A 23,502-nucleotide genomic window follows, 5' to 3' on the forward strand; every position below is an offset into this window, starting at 1 on the left:
AAGAAAACAGAATCATGAATTCACCATCGTGTGACGCAAAACTCAGTGTCTACGAAAGCCTTCAGGGAAAAGCGTGGTAGAGAACTTCAGGGTGGACGGACCAGGACCAACCACTGTCGGTAGCAAAGAGGAAAACCCGTGACCCCGACACGACGTGGCCACGTAAGGGCAGCAGGAAGCCCACCTGCGGAGCTTCCCGGAAGAGTTTCGTTGGCGTCCAATCGAGTCTCTCGATCCGTAGTTTACAAACAAGGGCAATTCTGCCTTCCACGGACACCTGGTAACCTCTGGAGACATGTTTTAGTTGTCCCAGGTTCGGGTGCCGCCAGCATCTTGAGGGGAAAGGCCAGAGATGCTGCTGAAGAGCCTCAAAACCACAGGCCTGCCACCGTCAACACAACAAGTCAGAAGCTCTGCCTTAGACTGAACTTCCAGTCAACAGGAGACGCTGAGGACAGAGGGCGGTATCAAATGACACCGTGAGGAAATCAGTCCATGCAGAACGGGGGAAGTCATACAGGACAAACGACAGAGCTTCCTCGACAAAAAAGGGCATAAAACAAGAGAGGCGAAGTTGCCACAGAGGGAAAGAGACACAGAGCAAGCAACGGCAGAGGAGTAGCCCTTGTTTTGACCCTGATCCTAACAAGGCAATGGTGAAAAGTTATGTTTTAGAAAATTGGTAAAATTTAAACTTGGGATCGACATTAAGTAATATTGTGAAATTATTGTCAGTATTGCTAGGTGTAAGAATGCTCTGTGGTTGTACATCCTTAATTGTTCAAGATGCTTATAGGCACAGTTAGAACTAAACTCATATACAAAATCATAAACATATACAAATCATATACAAAAAGCACAGGGAGGGGCGCCCGGGAGGCTCAGTGGGTTAAGCCTCTGCCTTCAGCTCAGGTCATGATCTCAGGGTCCTGGGATCGAGTCCCGCATTGGGCTCCCTGCTCAGCGGAGCCTGTTCCTCCTCTCCGTCTCTGCTGCTCTGCCTACTTGTGATCTCCCTCTGTCAAATAAATAAATAAAATCTTAAAAAAAAAAGCACAGGGGAAAAAATGAGAAGGTTCAAAGCAAAGATTAACAGAATGTGGATAATTGCTTAAGGGTGGGGGTCAGTATGTGCCGATCCATCATACTTGAGTCTCTACTTCCAAGACTCTGATTTTCCACAACAAAAAGTCTTCCTCTCAGCAACGTGGAGAGAAGCAGGCCCCACAGAAGAGCAATTCAGACTGACGGCTACGTTCTCCGCAAGAACCACAGGGGAGAAAAGACAGTGGAATGGTGGCACTGTGGACAGAAAATCACTAACAAACTAGAATTCCACACAAAATAAAACTACTTTGGGGGCACCTGCGTGGCTCAGTGGGCTAAGCCTCTGCCTTCGGCTCAGGTCATGATCTCAGGGTCCTGGGATCGAGCCCCCCATTGGGCTCTCTGCTCAGCAGGGAGCCTGCTTCCTCCTCTCTCTCTCTGCCTGCCTCTCTGCCTACGTGTGATCTCTCTCTCTCTCTGTGTGTCAAATAAATAATCTAAAAAAAACTACTTTTTACTAACAAAGGTTAAAATAAAGATTTTTCAAGCAGACTGAATTTACCACCATCAAACCTCACTAAAAGAAATAAATCCAAAAATGTTCTTCAAACACAAGGGGAGGAAAAGCCAAATGGATGCTTTCCTTTCAATGCCAGAGTTGATGAAATGTTAGAAGATATAATGATATCGATGGCAAAAAAAAAATTAGGAAACTTCTGCCATGTGGAAATTCAAAACAACACTATAAATAAGTCATGGGTCATGAGAAATGATAATTAAACCTGGAAAAAGATTTAGAAGTATGAAACCTATGGTGTTTCAAAACTCAGAAGACACAACTAAAACCCTTCTTAGAGCAAAGGTTAGAAACTGAACCACCAGCAAGTGGAGGAGCTTACATGCCAGGAGCTGCGTGTCCCGCTAGTAACTGGGAGAAAGAATCTTAGAGGAAGTGGAAGAAAAAATAATAAAAACAGAAAACAAAGATACAATGGAGAAGATCAAGAAAACCAAAAATCGAGTCTATTTAACTAGACAAAGATTTAGGGGGTTACCAAGGGAAGGAAATTAGAAATGTCACGGTGATCACAACTGCAAATTCAGGGGAAACTAAAAAGATAAGAGGGTGTCCCACAGATGATGGCAGTCACTGATACTCACACAGCCAGCAAGGAAAGCTAGTAAAATCACCCACAGTCCAACCCTACAGCACCCGGAAAATGAGTATAGCCTGAACTTACACGTCAGTGAGAAAATGAACGCTGAAGCCTGCACAAGCAGGCATCGAGCAGGGGCTGCGTGGAGGAGGGAGAGGATGGCAGGAACCAGGTGACGGTGGGACACGGTGTTTGTCCTCAGAAGAGGGGGTGGCAGGTCCTCGAAGCCCTGCCACCACCAAGTACACGGCCCTGACACCAGCAACCTCGGGAAGACATTGCTTCTGGAGGCAAAAGACACGCTTGGAAGGGAGCAGCCCACGTCAGCAGCTCTGTGATGAAGGGAAGGAGAAACAAGCTAGAGCAGCCCCCAGCAAGGCGCCACTGGACAGAGGCTGCAGTTCACGGGACTGACGGAAGAGGGTGCATTGAACCGGAGCGCAGCGAAGCCACCGGAGCCCCTGCCCTTCCCCACACAATCACATGTGATCACTGGTCTCCGAAAATTCAGCATGCTTCCTCGTCATCAGGAAATGGAACCTGACCACCCCACAAAGCTTCTAGCAAAAGAAAACAGAAAGTAAGGATAAAATGTTTCGCTAATAACAAATGCTCCACAAAATAAAACACCACAAAGCAGAGGAAAAGCAAACTACAACACAACTTTCCAACACGGATCAGATCCAATTAAACCAGCAACTGCTAATGAGAAAAACCACCACAAAAAAAGTTAAAAGCTTGAAATAAGAATATACGGAAAACCAGGAGAAGAGAGATGAGAGCTGACCAAACTCAGGAGAGAAACTGAAAAGAAAGCATCTGAGAAATGAAGTAAAAGAGAAAGACAAGACTGCCTCAGAAACCACAAGGAGTCCAAGGGAAAACAGACATGACTGAAATCATCGCAAGATGAAAAGAAGATGGGGGAAATGAGCCAGGATTTTTGATAAAAGTGCCAAAGACATTCCATGAAAAAAAAGGAGCTAACCTTTACAGCAAGCGGCAACAGAACAAATGCATATCCGTGTGGGGAGGAGGAAGGGAATAAAACAAATCCTCTGTCCTCACCTCATGCCATATATAAAAATTAACTCAAGACTTGAGCTCTTGGAAAGATGCATCCCACTAAGCAGAACAAAAACCCCTAGGCACCATATAAGGCCAACGTAAGATTCTGAAAGGTGGAGAGAAGCCAGATCAGTTAGGGACCTCGGGGCCCGAGGAACAACACGGCAGAAAGTCTTTCTTCTCTGGGTTTTCTTCTATGCCTTATCTAAGTTTGGTGCAGGAGAAGCCTGCAACCCAGAAATCTCAACAGGCACAGATTTTTAAAAGCTCCCCAAAAAGCCAGCGCTCCCTAACAATAGGGCCAGGAACAATGCAGCCTATAAAGACAGGAAACTTACAGACAATAAACACTCTACTGTAGTCAAACACCCCAGAGGAAACTGTAGCTCCATCGTGGCTCATATGAGCAGAGGCCAGGTTGGAAGTGCAGACTTCTACCCTCACCAGCCTGTAATGAGGTACCCCGAGCCCCTCCCGGGGTAGAATCAGAGAGCCAAGTAGGGAGCAGAGACTTTCATCCTGACCTTGCAGGAACAAGACCCCCCCCCCCCCATCCATGTGAGATCAGCGAAGATCACATGGGTAGCCTGAACTGCAATTTCTACCCCAAAATCATGAGGCATCCCTCCCTTTTACCTGCCAGAGTGAATCACAGTAGACAGACATGGACTTACTACCACCCAGAGTAATGAAATCTACCCACACTGTCAGCAGAGGTCATGTGGGGAGCACTGCCAAGGCACTCCCACCTCTCTCAGGGTGGTATCCGTGGAGGCCCAGCAAGAGCAAGGAGCCTGCTTCCACTGGGTGTGGGTGTCAGTGAGAGTCGCACGAGAAACCTGTGCTTTCACTTCTGCGGGTCCGGAACGAAGCAGCTCACCCACCCTGCCCCTGCTGGAGGGGAATCACATTAGGCCAGCTAAAACAGAAGACTTAAGTAAAACTCAGAGTTTTGTAATACATTTTTTAAAGATTTATTAATTTATTTATTTGACAGAGAGAGAGAATTCACAAATAGGCAGACAGACAGGCAGAGAGAAAGGGGGGAAGCAGGCTCCCTGTCGAGCAGAGAGCCCGATGCTGGGGCTCGATCCCAGGACCCTGAGACCATAACCTGAGCCAAAGGCAGAGGCTTAACTCACTGAGCCACCCAGATGCCCCAGTTTATAATATAATATTAAAATATCTAGGGTCCAATTAAAAAAATCATTGTCACCAAGAATCAAGAAAATGCTAATTTGAATGAGAAAAGACAATCTGTAGACACCAAGATGATACAGATGTTAGAACTATTTGAAAATAATTTTAAAGCACCATCATAGAAATACTTCAGCAGACAATTAAAAACACACTGGAAACAAATGAAACAAAAAATCTCAGCAAAGAAATAGAAAATCGTTAGCAAAGAAATAGGAGAGATAAAGAGTTAAATATAAATTTTAGAACTGAAAAAATATAATAAAAAATGAAAAAACTCAATAAATGGGCTCAGCAGCAGAATGGAAGGCACAGAGAAAAGAATCATTGAGCTGGAAGACAGAACCATAGAAATCACCCAATCAGAACAACAGAGAGATAATAGACTGAAAAAAGTGAACAGAGCTTCAGGGACCTCTGGGACTAGGACAAAAGATCAACCTGCTGACAGAGTCCTGGAAAGAAAAAAGAAAGAGGGAGGAGTTGAAGATGTATTCAAAGATAGAATGGATGAAAAAGTTTCCAAATTTGGCAAAAAGACATAAACCTACAAATTCCAGAAGCTGAGTAAATCCCAAACACAATAAACCTAAAGAAACCCATGCCAAAATACATCATAATCAATCTTCTGAAATACAAAGACAAAGAAAAAATCTTGAAAGCAGCGAGAGAGAAACAACAGCTTACCTATAGGAAGAAAACAATTCGAATGACAGTGGATTTCTCATCAGAAACCATGGAGGTCAGAAGGAAGAGGCACACGTTTTTCAAGTGCTGAAAAAAAAAGAACTGTCAACCCGGAATTTATATCCAGTGTAGACACCCTTCAGGAACGAAGGGGAAAATCCAGACACTCTCAGATGAAGGGAAATGTGGAGAACTTGTCAGCTGCAGAACTGCCCTAAAGGAAAGAATAAGAAAGACCCTCTAAACAGAAAGTAAATTATGAAAGAAGAAATACCAGAATATCAGGAAAGAAGGAGAACAACAGAAGTAAAAGCATGGGTAAATGAACACACTCTCCTTCTCTTGAGTTTTCTACACGATGCTTGTCACCTGAGGCACAAACTAAAACACACACCGAGTGTTCTAAAGGAATGTGGAGGAAATGATCATGACATCCATACACAGGAAGGAAAAAGAGGTAAACCTACTATATTTCACTTAAACTGGTGAAATAACAATACCAGTAGACTGAGATGCGTTACTATGTAGTGTGATACCTTGAGCAACCATTTGAAAAACAATACAAAGAGACAGACTCAAAAGTACTGCAGATAAATCAAAATGAAACTCTAAAATACATAAGTAACCCATAGGAGGGCAAAAAAGAAAAAAAAAAAGAAAGAAACGAGAGAAATAAAAAACAAAGAATAAACAAAAATTAAACAGCAGACTTGTCGTAACGCATACAATTACATCAAATGTAAATCGTCTGAATACGCCAATAGAAAACAGACCTAAAAAAGCCGATTAAAAACACGACCCATTCGTGCGCCGTCTATAAGAAGCTAACTTAAAACATTACCGTATAGCTGGTTTGAACACAGAAAGGTGAAAAAGATACACCACGCAAATATAATCCAAACAAAGTACGAGTAGGTACATCCATGTCCGATAAAGTAGACATCGGAGCGAAGAAAATCATCGGGCGCAGAAAGACACATCGCGCGACGCTGGAAGCGCCAACCTTTCAAGGAGACGGTGGTTCCACGCGCACGTGCTCAGCAGCCGCGACGCAGAGTATGCGACGCAAAGCCTACAGAACTGAGAGAGACGCGACAAATCCACGTTTCTGCTTGAAGACCTGAGCGCCCCTTCCCAGCCACTGACAGGTCCAGACAGAAAACCGGCAGGTGCTGGTATGAAATAGGTAACAGCCTTGTCACGACTGAGGACTGTTTTTCAATTCCAAAAATACAGGTTTCATTGGCAAAGTCTACCAAACGTTGATAGGACAATTAGCACCGGTTCCCCACAGTCACCTCTAAAACACAGAAGAAACACTATCCAACTCAAATTATGAATTCAGTGCCATTGTGATACCGAACCCAAAGACAGCACAAAAAAATGAAAAGGAAAGAAAGAAAAGTACCAATATCCCTCATGAAGACAGAGGCAAAACTCCTTCACAAAACATCCACAAGCACGATTCAGCAGTATACACAAACGCACACTGACACGGTCTACACGAATGTGCACACAGCATACCCAGAGGAGTGCGGCACGCACGGACGGCTGTGCACAGCAGCCAGCAGAGCGTACCCCAGAGACGCAAGGCCGACCTAGCATCTGAAGACCAACAACGCAAACGACCGTGTCACCGAAGAACAACCACAGGGTCCCATCGATGGAGGCAGAAACCGCTTGACAAAATATAGCTCTGACTTAATGCCAACACTCTCAAGAAAAAGGAACAGAGGGGAACTTCCCAACTCGATAAAGAACATCTATAAACACCCCCCCAAAAAAAACCCAAAACTAAAAACGAGAGCTAACATCATACTTCGCACCTTGAAAGACTACACGTTCCCTCCTCCCACAAGACGAGACTAAGAGAAGGACATCAGTTCTCACCACTGCTGTTCAACACAGTTCTGGAAGCCGACCGTGCAACGAGGGGGGAAGGAAAGAAGACACACACACATCAGAAAGTGAAAAATACACTGTCCACTAGCAGATGACTTGATTCTTTATGCAGAAAATCCCAAGGAATCTACAAGCACCTGGAGGAAAGACAAACCAAAGTTACCTAATTTCTTTAAAATCGGATGAGAATGAAGACATCAAATGTCAGAATTAAAGCATACAATTACATTACTAATCAGAGGAAATTTCATAACCTTCAGTAATCACGTCACAAAAATTAAAGAATAAAATAAGTAAACTAAGTGTCTAACTCAGGAAGCTAACAAATGAGCAACAAAGTAAAACAAAAAGGCAAGAGGGAAATAATAAAGATAAAATTGGGAAGTAACAGGTTAAAAACCAAAATCACAGTAGAACTATCAATAAAATAAAATGTTGGTTCTCTTTATGAAAACCTACAGCATATATAAATCACTAATCAACAAAAAAGGGAGGAAACATAAAATACACAGGATAAAAAATGATTAAGGGGGTAAAACAGAAAATTTTTAAAAAACTTAAGCCACTTCTATGTCTAACTATACATACATACATTGGAAAACCTCGATCGAATGATCATTTCTAAGGAAATTGTATCTACCAAACAGATCTCAGGAGATAAGAGGTAAGACGTTTAAACAGACAATATCCAGACAGAAAAGAAAAATTATCAAAGAATTATCCTTCCCAAAGAAACCAGACCCAGATGATTTCACGAGGGAATTCTACCAAATCTTTAGAGACCAAGCAATCCTAATGCTACTTAAACTATCCCAGAAAAGAAAAAGAAGAAAACGTTCTGATTCTTTCTGTGGCTCGGTAAGAGGCATAGCATAGAGAGACCACCCTGGGTAAACTGGCCCCGTGGAGGGCCCCTCAGTTTGATGACACGCACACTTCAGAACATGCGTCTTGCGCTGCAGTGTTGCTGGGGTTCTTCTGGCTGACATTTACGTAGGAGAAATGTGTACTTCCCCCAAACCCAACATAACATTTTTAACAGGTGGATTTATCCATGTGAGAGAGAAAGAGAGCGAGCGGAGGAGGAGGGGTAGAGAGAAAGGAAGCAGACGCCCTGCTGAGTGTGGAGCCAGACCCAGGGCTCCACCCCAGGACTCCGAGATGTGACCTGAGCAGAAATCAGGACTCCGCTGCTCGGTCCACGGAGCTACTCCAGCACCCCTCAATATAACATTTGTAACCCAAAAAACGTGGGAAAAAACTCTCAGCCAAGATTCCAAGTTCAGCTGGTTGACGATCAGAACGATGCGCGGATGTTTCTGAAAAGGGCAGAAGCCGCTATGAAGGTGTGCACAGCGACTGCCTGTGAACAACTAGTTTAGCTGTGGTGATCGGGGAAAATGCGGTGGGATTCTGCGTCCGAACGGGGTGGTTTTTACTTTCCACTATTTACCTGTCCTTGAGCTGTATTCGTTAAGGTTTATTTATTTATTTTTAGAGGGAGAGAGAACGCACAAGCAGGGGGATGGGCAGAGGGAGAGAATCTCCAGCAGACTTCAGCTGACCATACAGCCCAACATGGGGCTTGATCTCACGACCCCGAGATCATGACCTGAGTCGAAATCAAGAATCAGACACTTAACTGAATGAGCCACCCAGGCACCACAGTCCTGTTTTTAAAAATTAATTGGGGATTTTGAGTACAACCAACTTTAATACATTAAAATTTTTATAGCACATTATAATTTTCCCATTTAAGATAATAGGAAAGGGCAACAGAACAACATTTCATTTTCAGTCATGGATTGACAAAATTAAACATCAGGGGACTACACCGCATTCATACCTAAACCATATGATGCTTGAACATAGGATAGGAAGCTACAGAACACACTTCCCTTTAAAATACGCAATCAGGAGGGTGCGCTGTGGTCAGCGCTGGGAAGTGTGTCAACCTGATTCACAGCCCTGTGCCCCTGGGGCTAATAATACATTCTAGGTTAATAAAAACTTTTTAATTTTTTAAAAAATAAAAATATAAATAAATAAATACGTAACTATAGGATTGATGAATCACTGCCCTCTATACCTGTAAACCAATAATACATTATATGTTCATTAATTGAATTTAGATTTTAAAAATAATAAATAAAACAAAATATGCAATATAATGATTTATAAGAAATACATGTGTGGTCACTCAGATGACCACAATATATTTCTCAGACATCTGGCCTTCATCCATAGTTCTTGAGAACGCTTCAGAGACCTAACGGTGACACAGTTGTCTTGAAGGGTGACTTCTGGACTCCACCCAAAGGTGGGAGCTGGTCCGCCGGAGAACGAGCCCTGTGACTAGAGGGTTGAGGCACTCAACCCCAACCCTGACTTCCAGGGAGGGGATAGAGGCTGGAGGAGGAACCAGCCGACGGCCAATGACTTAGTACATCAGGACCGCAACGACGCCTCCATAAAAACCCGAAGACTGGGTTCAGGGAGCCTCGGGGCTGGTGAGCAGGCAGAGACCGGGAAGAGTGGCCAGCAGAGGGCAGGGAAGCTCCACACCCTCTTCCCAGCCCGCACCCCACGTATCTCTTCACCTCGCTCTTGATTCTGACATGCATCACAGCCTTTAACGAACTGGCAAACGTTCCGTGTTTCCCAGAGCTCTGTGAGCAAGCCAAAGAACTTAGAGGGGAGCAGTCGGAAGCCCAGTCCGTAGTTGATAGGTCAGAAGCAGAGGTGACAGCCCGGGGCTCCTGACCGGTGCCCGAGGTGGAGCGTGGCGGGAAGTCTTCTAGGACTGAACCCTTGAGCTGTGGAGCCCGATGCTATCTACTGGTCAGCAGTATCAGAAGTGAGTTGGATTCTGGGACACCCTGCTGGTGTCTGAGAATTGCTTGGTACTGGGCGGAGGGGTGGGGGACAGGGAAGGCGTCCCTGTTGGAACTGGGTCTGGAATTTGGGTCAACCCAAAAACCCTACCTCAAAGACTGTAGCACTTATTGAAATAGGAATTAATGGGTGCTGTACCTTGACTTTACTTACACACACACACACATAACCTCTCAAGCCTAAAACCAGAATCTAAACTCATACAGGCAGAAACAAGGGAAGGGAACCCCAACTCCATTGTTACCTGATAGCATATTAGCCAGTGCAATCATGCAATAAAACCTTTAAATTTTTTTTTTTTAAAAGGGCCCCTGGGTGGCTCAGTGGGTTAAGCCTCTGCCTTCAGCTCAGGTCATGATCTCAGGGTCCTGGGATGGAGCCCAGCATTGGGCTTTCTGCTCAGCAGGGAGCCTGCTTCCTCCTCTCTCTCTCTGCCTGTCTCTCTGCCTACTTGTGATCTCTGTCTGTCAAATAAATAAATAAAATCTTAAAAAAAAAAAGCAAAGGATCTTGAGAAGTCCAAGACTGGGAAGGAGTACTTAGTACTTATTTGTAGAAGTCTCCAAAATACACTTGGGGGAAAAAATCAAAGAGTCGATGCTAAAACTAATAGACAATTTGAGGGTTCAGGAAAGTAGTAGGATACAAAATTGCCATAAAAAAGTCAATAGCCTAGATTTCTAACCCTAGCAGAAGCCATGACAGAAACCCAATTCTAACCCTTGCACCAGTAATAATCAGAAACATGAGACATTAAAAGAATGAAAAGACAAGCCACAAACAGGCGGAAGTTATTTGCAAACCACATATCTGATAAAACACTGGTATCCAAAACATAAAAAGGAATCTTAAAACTCAACAGTTAGAAAACAGTTAGTTAAACAGTGGGCACAAATGTCTGTTCTCATACTACAATGGAATTAAACTAGAAATCGTAACAGAAAGATAACTGGAAAATCCTGAAATATGTAGAAATTAAACAGCACACTGCTAAGTAATACATGGGTCAAAGAGGAATCTCAAGAGCAGTGTAAAAATATTTTTAACTAAGTGCAAATGAAACTCATCAGTTCGCGGGATGCAGCAAAAGCAATGCTTACAAGGAACAGATAGCACCGAAAGCACATACCTGAAAAGAAAGACTTAAAATCAGTGATCTAAGTTCCCGCTGTAGGAAACAAACACACAAACAGAACATTAAAAGTAAGCAACAGAGAAGACTTTAGCAAGAATGAGAGCAGAGGGCACTTGAGTGGCTCAGCCGGCTCAGCGACTGACTCTTGCTTCCGGCCCAGGTCACGGTCTCAGGGTCAGGAGATGGAGGTACAGGTCGTGCAAGCTGGGTGTAAAGCTTAAGATTCTCTCCCTCCCGAGGCACCTGGGCGGCTCCGTGGGTCAAAGCCTCTGCCTTCGGCTCAGGTCATGATCCTGGGATCCTGGGATCGAGCCCCGCATCAGGCTCTCTGCTCAGCGGGGAGCCTGCTTCCCCCCCCACCCGCCTGCCTCTCTGCCTACTTGTGATCTCTGTCTGTCAAATAAATAAATGTTAAAAAAAAAAAGATTCTCTTCCTCCACGCCTCCCCCACCCTTCTCCCTCGCCAAAAAATAAATAAATAAGTACAATTTTTAAAAAAAGAATTAGAGCAGAAATCACTGAATTTGAAAACACAAAATAAAGAAAGAATATCAACAAAACCAATGTTTCTTTGAAAAGATCATTAAATTTAGATTAAAATCATTCAGGCTAACTAAGAAAAAAGAGGGAAAACGCAAATTACTAATAGAAGAAATGAAAGAGGGGACATCAATATTGATCTCATGAACATGAAAAGGATAACAAAAGAACACTATGAACACCTCTATGCCCATAAATTCGATAACCTACATGAAATGGGCCAAGTCCTTGGAAGGACAAATCTGCCAAAACTCACACGAGAAGAACTAGACAATGTAAATAGGGTTCTATCTATTACAGAGATTAATTCATAACTTAACTACCTTCCAAAACAGAAAGCATCAGCCCGGGTGGGTTCACTAATGAATTCCACCCAACATTTAAGGAAGAGATTATCCCAGTTGTCAACAATCTCTTTCAAGGGACAGAAGCAAAAGGAGTATTTCCTAACTCATTTTATGAGGTCAGCATTACCTAGTAACAAAACCAGACAAGCCATTACAAGAAAAGAAAACTATACACCAATATCTCTCATGAACATATGCAAAAATTCTTAACAGAATATTAGCAAATCAAATCCCAGAAAGTATAAAAAAAATTATATATACCATAACCAAGTGAGATCTGTCCGAGGCATTCAAGGCTCTTCCAACACTTGAAAATCATTGAATGATCACATCAACAGACTAAAAGAGAAAAGTCACTTGATCATATCAAGAGATGCAAAAAGCATTTGACAAAATCTAACACCCACCAATCACAAAAACTCTCAGAATACTAGGAATAGAGGGGAACTTTCTCAACTTGATAAAGACTATCTTTAAAAAGCGACAGCTCACCTCCTGCTCAATGATGAGAAACTTGAAGTTTCCCACCAAGGTCAGGTCCACAAGGCAAGGATGCCACCTCTCACCACTCCTTTCAACACCATGTTGGAAGTCCTTGCTAAAGTAATAAGGCAAGAAAAGAGATAAAACATATACAGATTGGGAAGGAAGACATAAAACTCTCTTTGTTCACAGATAATGTGATATCTACATAGAAAATCCAAAAGACTCAACAAAAAACTCCTGGCACTAAATGGGATTTTAGCGGGGCACCTGGGGGGCTCAGTGGGTGAAGCCGCTGCCTTCGGCTCAGGTCTTGATCTCAGGGTCCTGGAATCAAGCCCTGCATCGGGCTCTCTGCTCAGCAGGGAATCTGCTTCCCCCCAACCCGCTTTCTCTGCCTGCTTCTCTGTCTTCTTCTGATCTCTGTCTGTCAAATGTATAAATAAAATCTTTTTTTAAAGTGATTTTAGCAAGATTGCAGGATTCAAGGTTAATACACAAAAGTCAATGACCTTCCTACTTATCAACAATGAATAAATGCAATTTGGAATTAAAAGCATGGTATCATTTATATTAGCTCCCCCCCAAATGAAATTCTTAGGTATAAATCTAACAAAATATGGACAAGACCTACATACGGAAAACAGAAACTCTGATGAATGAAATCAAAGAACTAACTAAAGACAGAAATGCTCCTTGTTCATGATCAGGAAGAGTCAATACTGCCAAGGTGCCAGTTCTTCCCAATGTGCCCTGTAGATTCAATGCAGTCCCACTCAAAATCTCATCAAGTATTTTACGGATAACAGCAAAACGAGTCTCAAGTTTATATGGGGAAGCAACAGACGCAGAACAGCCAACATTTCAACACAGAAGGAGAAGAACAAAGAGGACCAATGGCACCCAACCTTAAGACTCCCTCCAAAGTTACAGTGGTCGAGACAGTGCCATCTCGGTGACAGAACTGACAAACAGAACAACGGAACAGAGTAGAGAGCTCAGAAATAGACCCTGGAAACAGAGCCACCTGACCATCAGGGCAAAGAAGCACAGGTAATCGGTGGGACAAAGACCATCTCTTCAACAGCGGGAGCTACAACCCCGGATGTCCACATGCGGGAATGAATGCAGACACAGACATCACACCCTTCACAAAACTTACATCAAAATGGCTCGTAGGCCTAAAGGGGAAATGCAGAACCATGAAACCCCTAGGGGATGACATCAGAGAAAACCTGGATGACCTTGTTTATGATGACCTTTTAGATACACCACCAAGCACGTGAGCCATGAAAGACATAATGGGTCAGCTGGGCCTCACTGAAGTTGATCAATTCTGCTCTGTGAGAGACAACGTCAAGAGAACAATTAGATGAGCCACAAACGGGAGGGGAAAAGCTGCGAAAAACACAGCTGATTAAAAAAGGAGTGTTATCTAAAATTTACAAAGAACTCTTGAAAATCGAAAATAAGAAAACAACCTAATTTTAAAAACGGGCCAAAGATCTTAACCAAAAAGGTAATGCAGATTGCAAATAAGTATATAAAGGCAACGTACCACATCACACGTCATTAGGGAAGTGCAAATCAAAACAATTGGGTGCCGCTACCCACTTACAGAATGGCCAGATCTGGAACACTGACCATACCAGATGCTGGCAAGGGTGTGGAGTAATGGGAGCACTTGTACGTTACTGGTGGTAAAATGCAGAATGGTATGGACAGTTCAGTGGTTTCTTACAAAACTGAACACACTCTTGCCATATAATCAAGCCATTGACTCTCCTTGGTATTTACCCAAAGATGCTGAAGTCAGGTTCACACAAAATCTTGCACACAGATGTTTTTAACAGCTTTATACACAATTGCCAAAATTTAGACGCGACCAAGATGTTCTTCAGTAGATGACTGGATAAAGTGTGAAACAGCCAGACAATGGAAATATTACTCAATGCCAAAAAGAAAGGAGCTTTCAAGACATGAGAAGACATGGAAGAACCTTAAACACGTATTCGTAAGTGCAAGAATCCAGTCTAAAAAGGCCACGTACTACAGGATGCTAAACATATTGCATTCTGAACAAGGCAAAACCATGGTCAGTAAAGACATCAGTGGTTGCTAAAGTTGGGGAGGGGGAGGGACGGAGAGGAAGAGCACAGAGAATTATTAGGGCAGGGCAAATACTCTGTGTCATATTACAGTGACAGCGATATGTCATTGTACCTTTGTCCAAACCCATGGTACGGACACACCAAGAGTGAGCCTGAAGGTAAACCACAGACGTTGGTGGTTACGCTGTGTCCACGGGGGCTCATCCCTGGTAAGAGATGCAGCATCTGACGGGGAATGTGGGTAATGGGGGAGGCTATGTTTGTGTGGGGGCACAGAGTCATGGGAACTCTGTGTACCTTCCTCTTTGTTTTGTTTTGAACCTTAAACTGCTCTTCAAAAAATTAAGGCTCAAATTTTCTTTCAAATAAGAAAATTAAAACGTCAGCCAAAGGTATGAACAGTTTTCTCACCAAATAAGACATACAGATGGCAAATACACAAATGAAAAGATGCTCAACGTCCCATGTCATTAGGGGACTGCAAACAGAACAAGGAAATACCCTTACATACTTACCAGAATGGCAAAAACACAAAATACTGACAGAACGGGATGCTGGAGAGGAGCTGGACGAACGGTGCTCACTCACTGCGGGCGGGAATGCCAAACGGTACAGCCACTTGCTTAGACTACCAGCTCTTTACAAAACTAAACACAACCTCACCTTGCAATCCAACAGTCAAGCTCTTAGCTGTTTGCCCAAATGAGCTGAAAGTGTATGTCCATACAAAATCCTGAACATAAATGCTTACAACAGCTTTATGCATAATTGCCAAAATTTGGAAGCAACCACGATGTCCTTCAGCAGGTGCATGGATCAACTGTGGAATGGCCAGACAATGGATTACTCTTCCCCGCTAGAGAGAAGTGGGCTAGCAAGCCATGAGAGCACGTGGCGGAACCCTACGTGCACACTGTAAGTGCAAGAACCCAGTCTGAAAAGGCTGTGCGCGGTATGATTCCAACTAGATGACATTCTGGAAAAGGCAGAACTACAGAAACAGTAAAAAGATCAGGGTTGCCAGGAGTTGGGGAGGAGGGACTGCACCTGACTCACAGACAAAGCCAGGTGGGAACCTTGGGCCCATCCTGGAGCTTAAGCCAGAGAAAAGCAGACCAAGAGTCTGGGAACACAGGCCCATCAGCACCCATGAGAGCTGAGACCAGAGAATGGGCCAGGGAGAGTTCGCTCCCAAGGAAGCGAAGGGCGGCGGGAGGCCAAAGCAGCCAGAGCTCATGCTCCAGCTACCCCTGGCACGGTACACTGGTTCCCAGGCCCCAGATGAGAGCACCTGCCCAAGAGGTGAGGGGTGCGTGCACATGCCTGTGTGTGTGTGGACACATCTGCAAACACGGGCCGGCATTGCATGGCCCTTGGTCTTCTCAAGACTAAACTTCGTCACACCTTGCATGTGAGCTCAGCTCCCACGGCCAGGCCCTCTCCAGCCGGCCCCAGGATGCTCTAGCTTTGTGCTCACAAGCCATCGGTGCACCTGCTGCACACAGTGTCTGGGACTGTGTCTGACCCCTCCAGGTCTCTCTGTCCCTACTAGACGGAGTGACCTGCAGACACAAAGAGCCTCTTGCTTGCCTCGTACCCTCAGTGCCTGCACATGGCTGGGCAGGGAGCAGCTGCTCAGTCAGGAGTGTGGGAGGGAGGGAAGGGAAGAAGAGCTCAGGCCCAGGCCTGTGGGGACCTCAGAGCAGGGGTCACAAAGCACGTAAGTCGTGGGAAGACCACTGGCTAGCTGTCAGCCCCATCAGGTCTGGGGCCGAAGTCCGTAGCAGCTTTCACATAACTAGGAAGAGTCATGACCATCCTAGGGTCTGTCTTCCTGATGAGACTTATAAGTCCCACAAGGGCGGCCCTGGTCCCGCTCCCTCCTGCTGTCCCCCAGCACTACACCCCGGCTGGCGCTTAGCTGGTAACTTGCAAGTATCTTTGGAAGGGAGGACAACAGCGCTTAAGTGACATGGGATAGTAATAGGGCTCCTCGGGGCCACTGGAAAACAGAGAGATAGCAAGGCACGGACGCCGAGCACAAAGCACTTCCTCTCCAGCTGGTCAGACAGTTCACAACAGGCAGGCTCCATCCCCAAGCAGCTGTCATGGAGGGGACTGGGGGAGAGCCAACCGGGCCTGCACAAGGTGGGCCCGGCCCCACGCAGATGGGAGATACTCACTGGGAACAGCTGTGGTCTCCCCAGGAGGGCCAGTCAGCGTCACCGGGATGTGCACAGTGGCACTCAAGTCCGAGGGTTGACTGCCCATCCGTGTGACGTTCCGCTGAGTGTCTGCATCCTCTGGCTGTTCCTCCACCTTCTGCAGACAAGTGCTGGGCAAGGCGTGCACAGGGCCCGCACCCACGGGTCCACCCGCCTCCAGGTCACGGTGTGGCTCCCTGAGACCAAGAATGCACGTCAGAGTCCGATGCAGCCCCCAACTGCTATTCAGTCTGCAAAACCCAGCTCCTTGTGCGCCTGTGCCGACCAAATCCAGCCCCGGCCGTTTCCTCTGCTACTCTTGCATTTCCTCTGGTTTTTATCACTTTGCACATTTCTGTGCTTTTAGGGCTGATTCTCCTGCCCGTGCCTGGCACGAGACCAGGCACGGCTGCCATCACAGTGTCTAGAAAGGGGACCGTCTGCAGCATGAAGACGCCGGTAGGAGGGTTTCCCTCAGCTACTCCTCCGAGAGCCAGGACCGAGAGGCCCAGCACAGGGCTCTGCACAGAGACGGTGCCAGGACTGGGCTGACCCTGGCTGGTCTCCTCCAGCTGCAGCAGTTCTTGCAGACGGCTGGCCTTAGCCCGGGTGCTGCTGCTCCCAGAGTCAGAGTGGGATCCTGGCCCAGCCCGAGGCAGGCTGGACAAGGCTGCTGTGGAAGGGCAGGAGGCCCTCTGGGTCATGGCCCCCCAGCCTGGCCCTATTCCCTTCGACCATTTGGCCCAGTGGCCTCCTTAGGCCTCAGTCGGGCTCTCCCACGTTTTTCTTTTCCCTGGGCCAGCATGCTCTTCCCCGCCAACGTGTCCCACACCAGTCCCAACAACTTTCCCCATGCCCTCTTTCCCGCCGGCTGCCTTGGACTAAAGGCCCACATCCAGAGCATACCCCGCCCCCCAGTTTTAAGCAGTCTACGCGACACCCCAACAAGGCAGGATCGTCACCGCCACAAGAGAGATGGAGACAGAGGGCAGGGGGACCAGCCGCGACAGGGGCCGCTGGGCAGCTCCGCACCCCCAACCCCTGCACCCCGCCCCGGCCCTCCCCGGCCAGCCGCTCGGTCCACCCCGGCGCGCGCTTCCTCACTTGGGCTGGTGGTTCCGGAGCTCCTGCTCCTGGTCGCGCTCCTCGCCGTCGCGCTCCTTCTCCGCCGCGTCCTTCTCCGCGTCCTCGCGCGAGGGCAGCGCCTTGTGCCGGGCCCGGTGCCGCCGCGCCGGCTCCTCCCCGCTCCGCGCCTCTCGGGGTCCGGCCCGGGGCCGCCGCGGTGCCGCGCCCGCCGCTCGCCCTTGGCGCCGCCGTCCCTGGCCGGGTCGGGCGCGTGCCGGTGCGCGCGGTGGCGTCGGGGCCGGCGCTCGGCCGCGTCCTCCGGGGAGCCCCGCCGGGGGTGACGCCGGCCGCGCTCGCTCCGGGCCTCCTTGCTGCGGCTGCGGTGCGCCCGCTCCTCCCGGGCCCCGGGCTCCCCGCCGTCGGCCCTCGGGGCGTCCGCCCGCTCCTGCTCCGCCGCCTTGTCGCGGCGCGGGTGGTGCCTGCGCGGCGGCCGGTCGGCGCCCTCCGCAGCCCCCGCGCCCTCGGGCCGGCCTTGCCCCCGGCGGGGACGCGCGGCTCGTCTCGGCCCAGCTCCAGGAGCGGCCGGTGCAGGTGCGTCTCCACGTCGGGGCGCGGGGGACGCGCGGTGGCGTGGCGCAGCCGCTCCTCGGGTCCGTCTCCCGCGCAGCGCCTCGCAGCTGGGCCTCAGGTTCCGCAGCCGCAGCCGGCGGGCCCGCTGCCCCCACACCGAGCGCGCCTTGGCCGAGGGCTGCGGCCTGCTGCGGGGAGACGGGCGGTGAGGCCGCGCCGCCCACCTCTGCCTCGGACGCGGCGATGGAGCGATGGCGGGCGGGGGGCCTGGAGAGCCCTGGCAACCGGCGCAGAACAGGTCAGGGACGCCCAGGGGCCCAGAATTCGGCCCTGCCCCCCCATCATGGCCCCACCGACTGAGAGCACCAGCCTGCGGGTGGGCAGGGGGGCTCCAGGCCACCCTGGAGCAGCTGTCCAGGGGCCCTTGGCCAAGGGACGCAGGGCAGTGGGAAAGACAGGCACCAGCATGAGGTGGCAGACAGGCTTCCAGGGCAGGTGGGCTGCTGGCCAGGAAGGCCAACAGGGAGAGGAGGGGGCGGCGTGGGAATGGGGCAGGACTGAGGAAGAGGCAGGAGGCAGGAGCCCCCTGCAGCCGCCCTGGGGCGCTGGCCTTGCTTCAGCATGGAGCAGAGCTGACCAGGAAGGGCTTCTCCACCTCCGCTTCTGGAAAAACAGACACTGGCCAGGAGACGGGGGTGTTTGTGAGAGGCACTGAGAAGAGGCGGGTCCCCCGGACCAGGGTGGACATAGCCCAGGGAGCAAAGGGCCGGGGCAGTGGCCCCCTCTCAGGGCCAAAAGATAAGCTGGGACTGCTCCCTACAGTGGTCAGCCTCATCCAGGCACCTGCCACTCGGCTCAGTGACCACTTGCTCCCAGGGGCCCAGCAGTTAGGTCTGAGGCTAGAGATGCTCCCTCCTGTGTCCTCAATGCCCCCCACTCTCCTGGCTCCACAGAGAGCCCCTGCCTTCCACCGGCACAGAGAGAAGCCCCCCAGCACCAGGAGTGGCCTGTGCTCCAGGCTCAGCTGTCCCTGCACAGGCCATCAAAGGTTTGACCACCCCCAGCCTCATCCACATAGTCACATGTCGGGCTCCCAGCCAAGGGTACATGAGAAACCCTTTGCATTCTGGAATCTGTGCTGAATAAGGCCTCCAAAGTAGGCGACCCCAGCCCCACCCTGGCCAAGCAGGAACCTCGTCTGAGGCCAGAGTCTTGCCCTTCAGGCTCTGGGGGTTTCCGGACCCACTGTCGTGATAGTTGGTCAGAGCCACGCTGTGCTGTGGGCTGAAGTGGCCCATCTCCTCCAACCTCACGGCAACCTCCCTACTTCACAGATGGAGACACTGAGCCTACACTCACAGAGGGCCCTCCAGCCAAGTCACTGACGCAGCCAGGGTCAGACGCGTGCAAAGACAAGACAGGAAAAAGGTCTCTAAAGAGGTGAGGCCATGGCCAGACCCCTGACTGCACTGACTGCTCAGAGTCACAGCCTGAGGGGCCCCGGACCAGGGCCTGGGCTGCACGGGCCACCGGTATCAGGGCCCTGGGCCACTGAGCACCATGCTGACCTGCAAAGCCAGAGGTGGCCAGGCGAGGGGGCGGCCCAGTGCCTGCAGCTCGCCTGCACGAAGTGTGTGATGCCAGATCCAGCCCCTTTGGAGGGGAAGTCCAGGCTCCAGTGCGGGGAGCCACGTCCAGGGCACTGCCTCACAAGAATGGAAGCCAAAGAGCACAATGTCTGTCCCTCACCTGGGAGCCCGTGTTGGGCAGTCAGGGCAATGCATGGGGGACAAGTGTGGCCTCTCTGGCCATCTGCTAACCAACACCATCAACTGCCTCGCCAGGTCCTGGCCTCCCTCCTCTGAGCCATCAAAGCTGCCCTTTCCTGCTCCCAGGGACACCTTGCAACAGACCCCCCCACCTCCTGTTTCCGTTCCTTGGACTTCAACCTAGAGCCCAGGGGACCTACCCATCCCAGCCTGACACCAAAATGTAGGACCCAACTGTGAACAATGCTGAACCACATGAGATGGGTGATAGGAGCCCATGAGGGCCGACAGCCAGCCTGGCCACGTGATGCAGGCTGGGACGCAGCGCCCCGTGGCCCTCAGGGTGAGGGCTGGGTGCAGCCTAAGACCTGGGCCCGGCTCTCCGCCAGAACAGACAGGCGGTGAAGACAGTGGGGACAGTGTGCAGGCTGGGAGCTCAGGACAGTCTCCTGGGGACACGGCCCTGCTGTCCCCAACCCTAGCTGCAGCTCCTTCTCTCCCAGAGACCAGCCAAACCCCACGAAGGGACGACTTGTCCGGTCACATACAGGGTGCCACGGAGCTAGCAGACTCCCCCAGAACTTCCCGGGGGAACAAGACACGGAGCAGCCGGGCTCACACAGCCCCCCAGGTTCCTGTGGCTCTGATCCTGCTGGGTCACCTCTTCGGGCCCTAAGGACACCTGGAGCTGCCTGCACCCGCCCACTGCTTGGAGAGGTCTGGCTTCCTCGGGGACCGTGCAGCAGGCCTCCCCTCCTTGCTGGTGTCTGAGTTGACCTGCACCAGGCTGCTGCTCGGTCCCTGCTCTGTCTGGTTCATGAAGCAGTGTGCCACCCGGGTCTCCGCACCTCTCCACGGAGCTCGCAACACCAAGAACGTGAGAGCAAGGGCCAGGCCACCGTCTGAAACACAGAGACAGTGTTCCAGACCAAGTCCTCATTGTAAAAGGCTCTTTAAGGAGTCACACGGGGAGTGGCTCCACAGTGCCTCGACCCCAGCTTGCTGGCAGAGCCCTATTTGGCCACGCCCAACCCAGGCCCTCTGGACACCTGCAAGGCCCAGACAGGGGCGTCCGTGGCACGACCCCACTTCGGGTGTCTGGGCTGAGAGCGCCAGGTGTGTGCGGCAGCCGGCGTGGGGAGGCAGCCCTCCTGTTAGCCCATAACTCTGCCGTCCACACCTTCCTCCAGCCTGGGACTCGGTCATCCAGGACCCGGCGTTCCTTCCATGTGACACACCAGGGTCCCCACAGCCTGTGAACAAGCCCCGTCAGGTCTAGGCCGGCCGAGCAGGGAGCAGGTGGCTCAGAGAGGCCCTCACTCCCACACCCCTGGGCCCCAGGGAGGGCACTGTGCTGCCCCGCCCACTGGGCAGACCACAGCCAACAGTTCCAGACACGTCCCATGTGCCGAGAGGAAGCCCCTGGAGCCAACCATCCCAGGACCTCCTCCCCAGGCAGACGGGTGTCTCCTCCCAGAGTGACACACCGGGGTTTCTGTGGCCGACCTCAGGCTCTGGCTGGTCTAACGTGAGAGCAGCTCCGCCGACACTAGGACAGCTTCCTAAGGGTCGCGGATATACCCCTGCGAAGTCAAAAATGGATGGGGCAGGAGGACCCCGTGAATGTCCTCGGTGAGTCCGACTGGACGCTCTCCCTTGTGGGAAACATGAGGGCCACAGCGCCCATGGCAGCCCAGCAGCGGCCACCTCAAGAGAAGCAGAAAAATGCCCGAGACACCAGAGAGACGCCAGGGACAGACAGCAGACAAGAGGACCAGCGGGGAGGGGAAGGGCCGCGCGCAGAGTCTGAGGCCCGGAGCAGGACTCGGGACCGTCAGGAAGCGTGCCCGCCATCCCCCGCCAGCTGCAGAAGGCTTTCCTGGAGCTGCCCCGGAGCAAGGGGCTGGAGGAGCAAAAGCGGTTAGGGCGGCGGTGTGGCGTGTAGCCTCCGTGAAGGCACAGAGGGTGTCATAGCAGAGGAACTCACGGTGAGTTTACGCTGGAGACAGACGAGCTGTGAGACACGGCACCCCGAGTGTGCTTTACGAAACTGCACATGCAAGAAACAAGACAAAACAGAAGTGAGAAACCAGAGAGGGCTCTAAGGGGCACAGAACACATTTAAGCCACATCAGGTCAGGGCGCAGGCTGCGGTGGGCGTCTGGGCAGGAGGCCGGGGACGCGTCCATCAGAACGGGCACCAGCTGAGACCTCAGGGTAAAAGAGAAGTTGAGAAAGAAAGAGCACCGGGCGGAACAGTGACACAAGAAAGAGCACAGCACCCCGCCTCGGCCAGAGGACAAGAAGCTGCGGTCGGGGGGCCAGCCCACAGCTCGGCACCCTCGGCCCCACGCACGGCACGGGGCTTGGAAGGAGCCAGCACCAAGCGTCCCTGAATTCCAAATGGCTCTTGCCTGCCACTGGGTGTCCCACTGCCACGGGGCTGCCGTGGGACAACCTGTGCATTTGCCTTGCCTCGGAGGCAGAGCAAAGCCAGCTAACGCAGGACACCTTAGCTTTCGGCTCCCCCCGAGCCCTGACACCTGCCTGCCCCGCTCTACCCTTGCACCCCTGAGTCCTGGGCCCCTCAGGCTCCAAACCGGGTGCTGCAGCTGACCGTGACCCTCCCAGGGGCCCACGGGCTACATCACCAACCCACTTCCTCACTGGGACTCCAGCCACTTTCCAGAGACTCTCTGGACACCGTCCCAAAACCAGCAGAGAAACCAGAAATCTCTACAACCCTTCCCCTTTGAGGTCACTCCCCTAGGGGAAGGCCCCACAGCTTCCCAGCTCCTCCTTCTCAAGGCCGAGTCTACACACTGAGGGGCTCAGAGCAACTCGTCCCCCTGCGGGTCCCAGGAGCAAAGAGGTGTGTGTGTGTGAGCGTGCGGACGCGTGTGAGGTGAGTGAGCACGTGTGGTCCTGGGTGTGACCATACGTGGCAGTGAGTGTTGGGCATCCTGAGTGAACGGTGAGTGTTCGGTCATTCCCTGCCAGGAGCCTGAAGGGGCCATCACCTGAGGCCACAGCCCAACTCCAGAGGACGGGGACATCCCCTGAGGAGGCAGGAGCCCCGCCCCTCCACGCGGCTTGGCTACGGGGACAGAGCCAAGGCGCGTGTCACTCAGGCCTGTCTCACAGCCCACCCAGCAGCAGGAGACAAGCCCACCCACAAACACGATCCACTGGGAGAGGAGAAACAGCTGGGAGGGTGCGGGGCAACGGACAGACAGAACCAGGTCTGAGCCTCGCTTCCACGCTCAGAGAGGAAAGCCAACACCACACGCCCAGAGCTCAGACCTCATCCCCGGGGCAGGATCTC

At 50.6% G+C, this 23,502-nt stretch overlaps 1 protein-coding gene across 1 annotated transcript in view; it reads right to left on the reverse strand.

Moving 5' to 3' along the window:
• LOC123936556 (voltage-dependent N-type calcium channel subunit alpha-1B-like) overlaps window positions 1–23,502 on the reverse strand; it is a 125,676-nt gene that overhangs the window by 78,674 nt on the left and 23,500 nt on the right. Inside the window, 5 exon segments of the mRNA XM_045997011.1 lie at window positions 16,753–16,970; window positions 17,878–18,047; window positions 18,050–18,369; window positions 18,372–18,493; window positions 18,495–18,593. Coding sequence (XP_045852967.1) covers window positions 16,753–16,970; window positions 17,878–18,047; window positions 18,050–18,369; window positions 18,372–18,493; window positions 18,495–18,593 — 929 coding nt within the window.

This window comes from Meles meles, unplaced genomic scaffold (assembly GCF_922984935.1).
Source record: "Meles meles unplaced genomic scaffold, mMelMel3.1 paternal haplotype, whole genome shotgun sequence".
NCBI lineage: Eukaryota > Metazoa > Chordata > Mammalia > Carnivora > Mustelidae > Meles > Meles meles.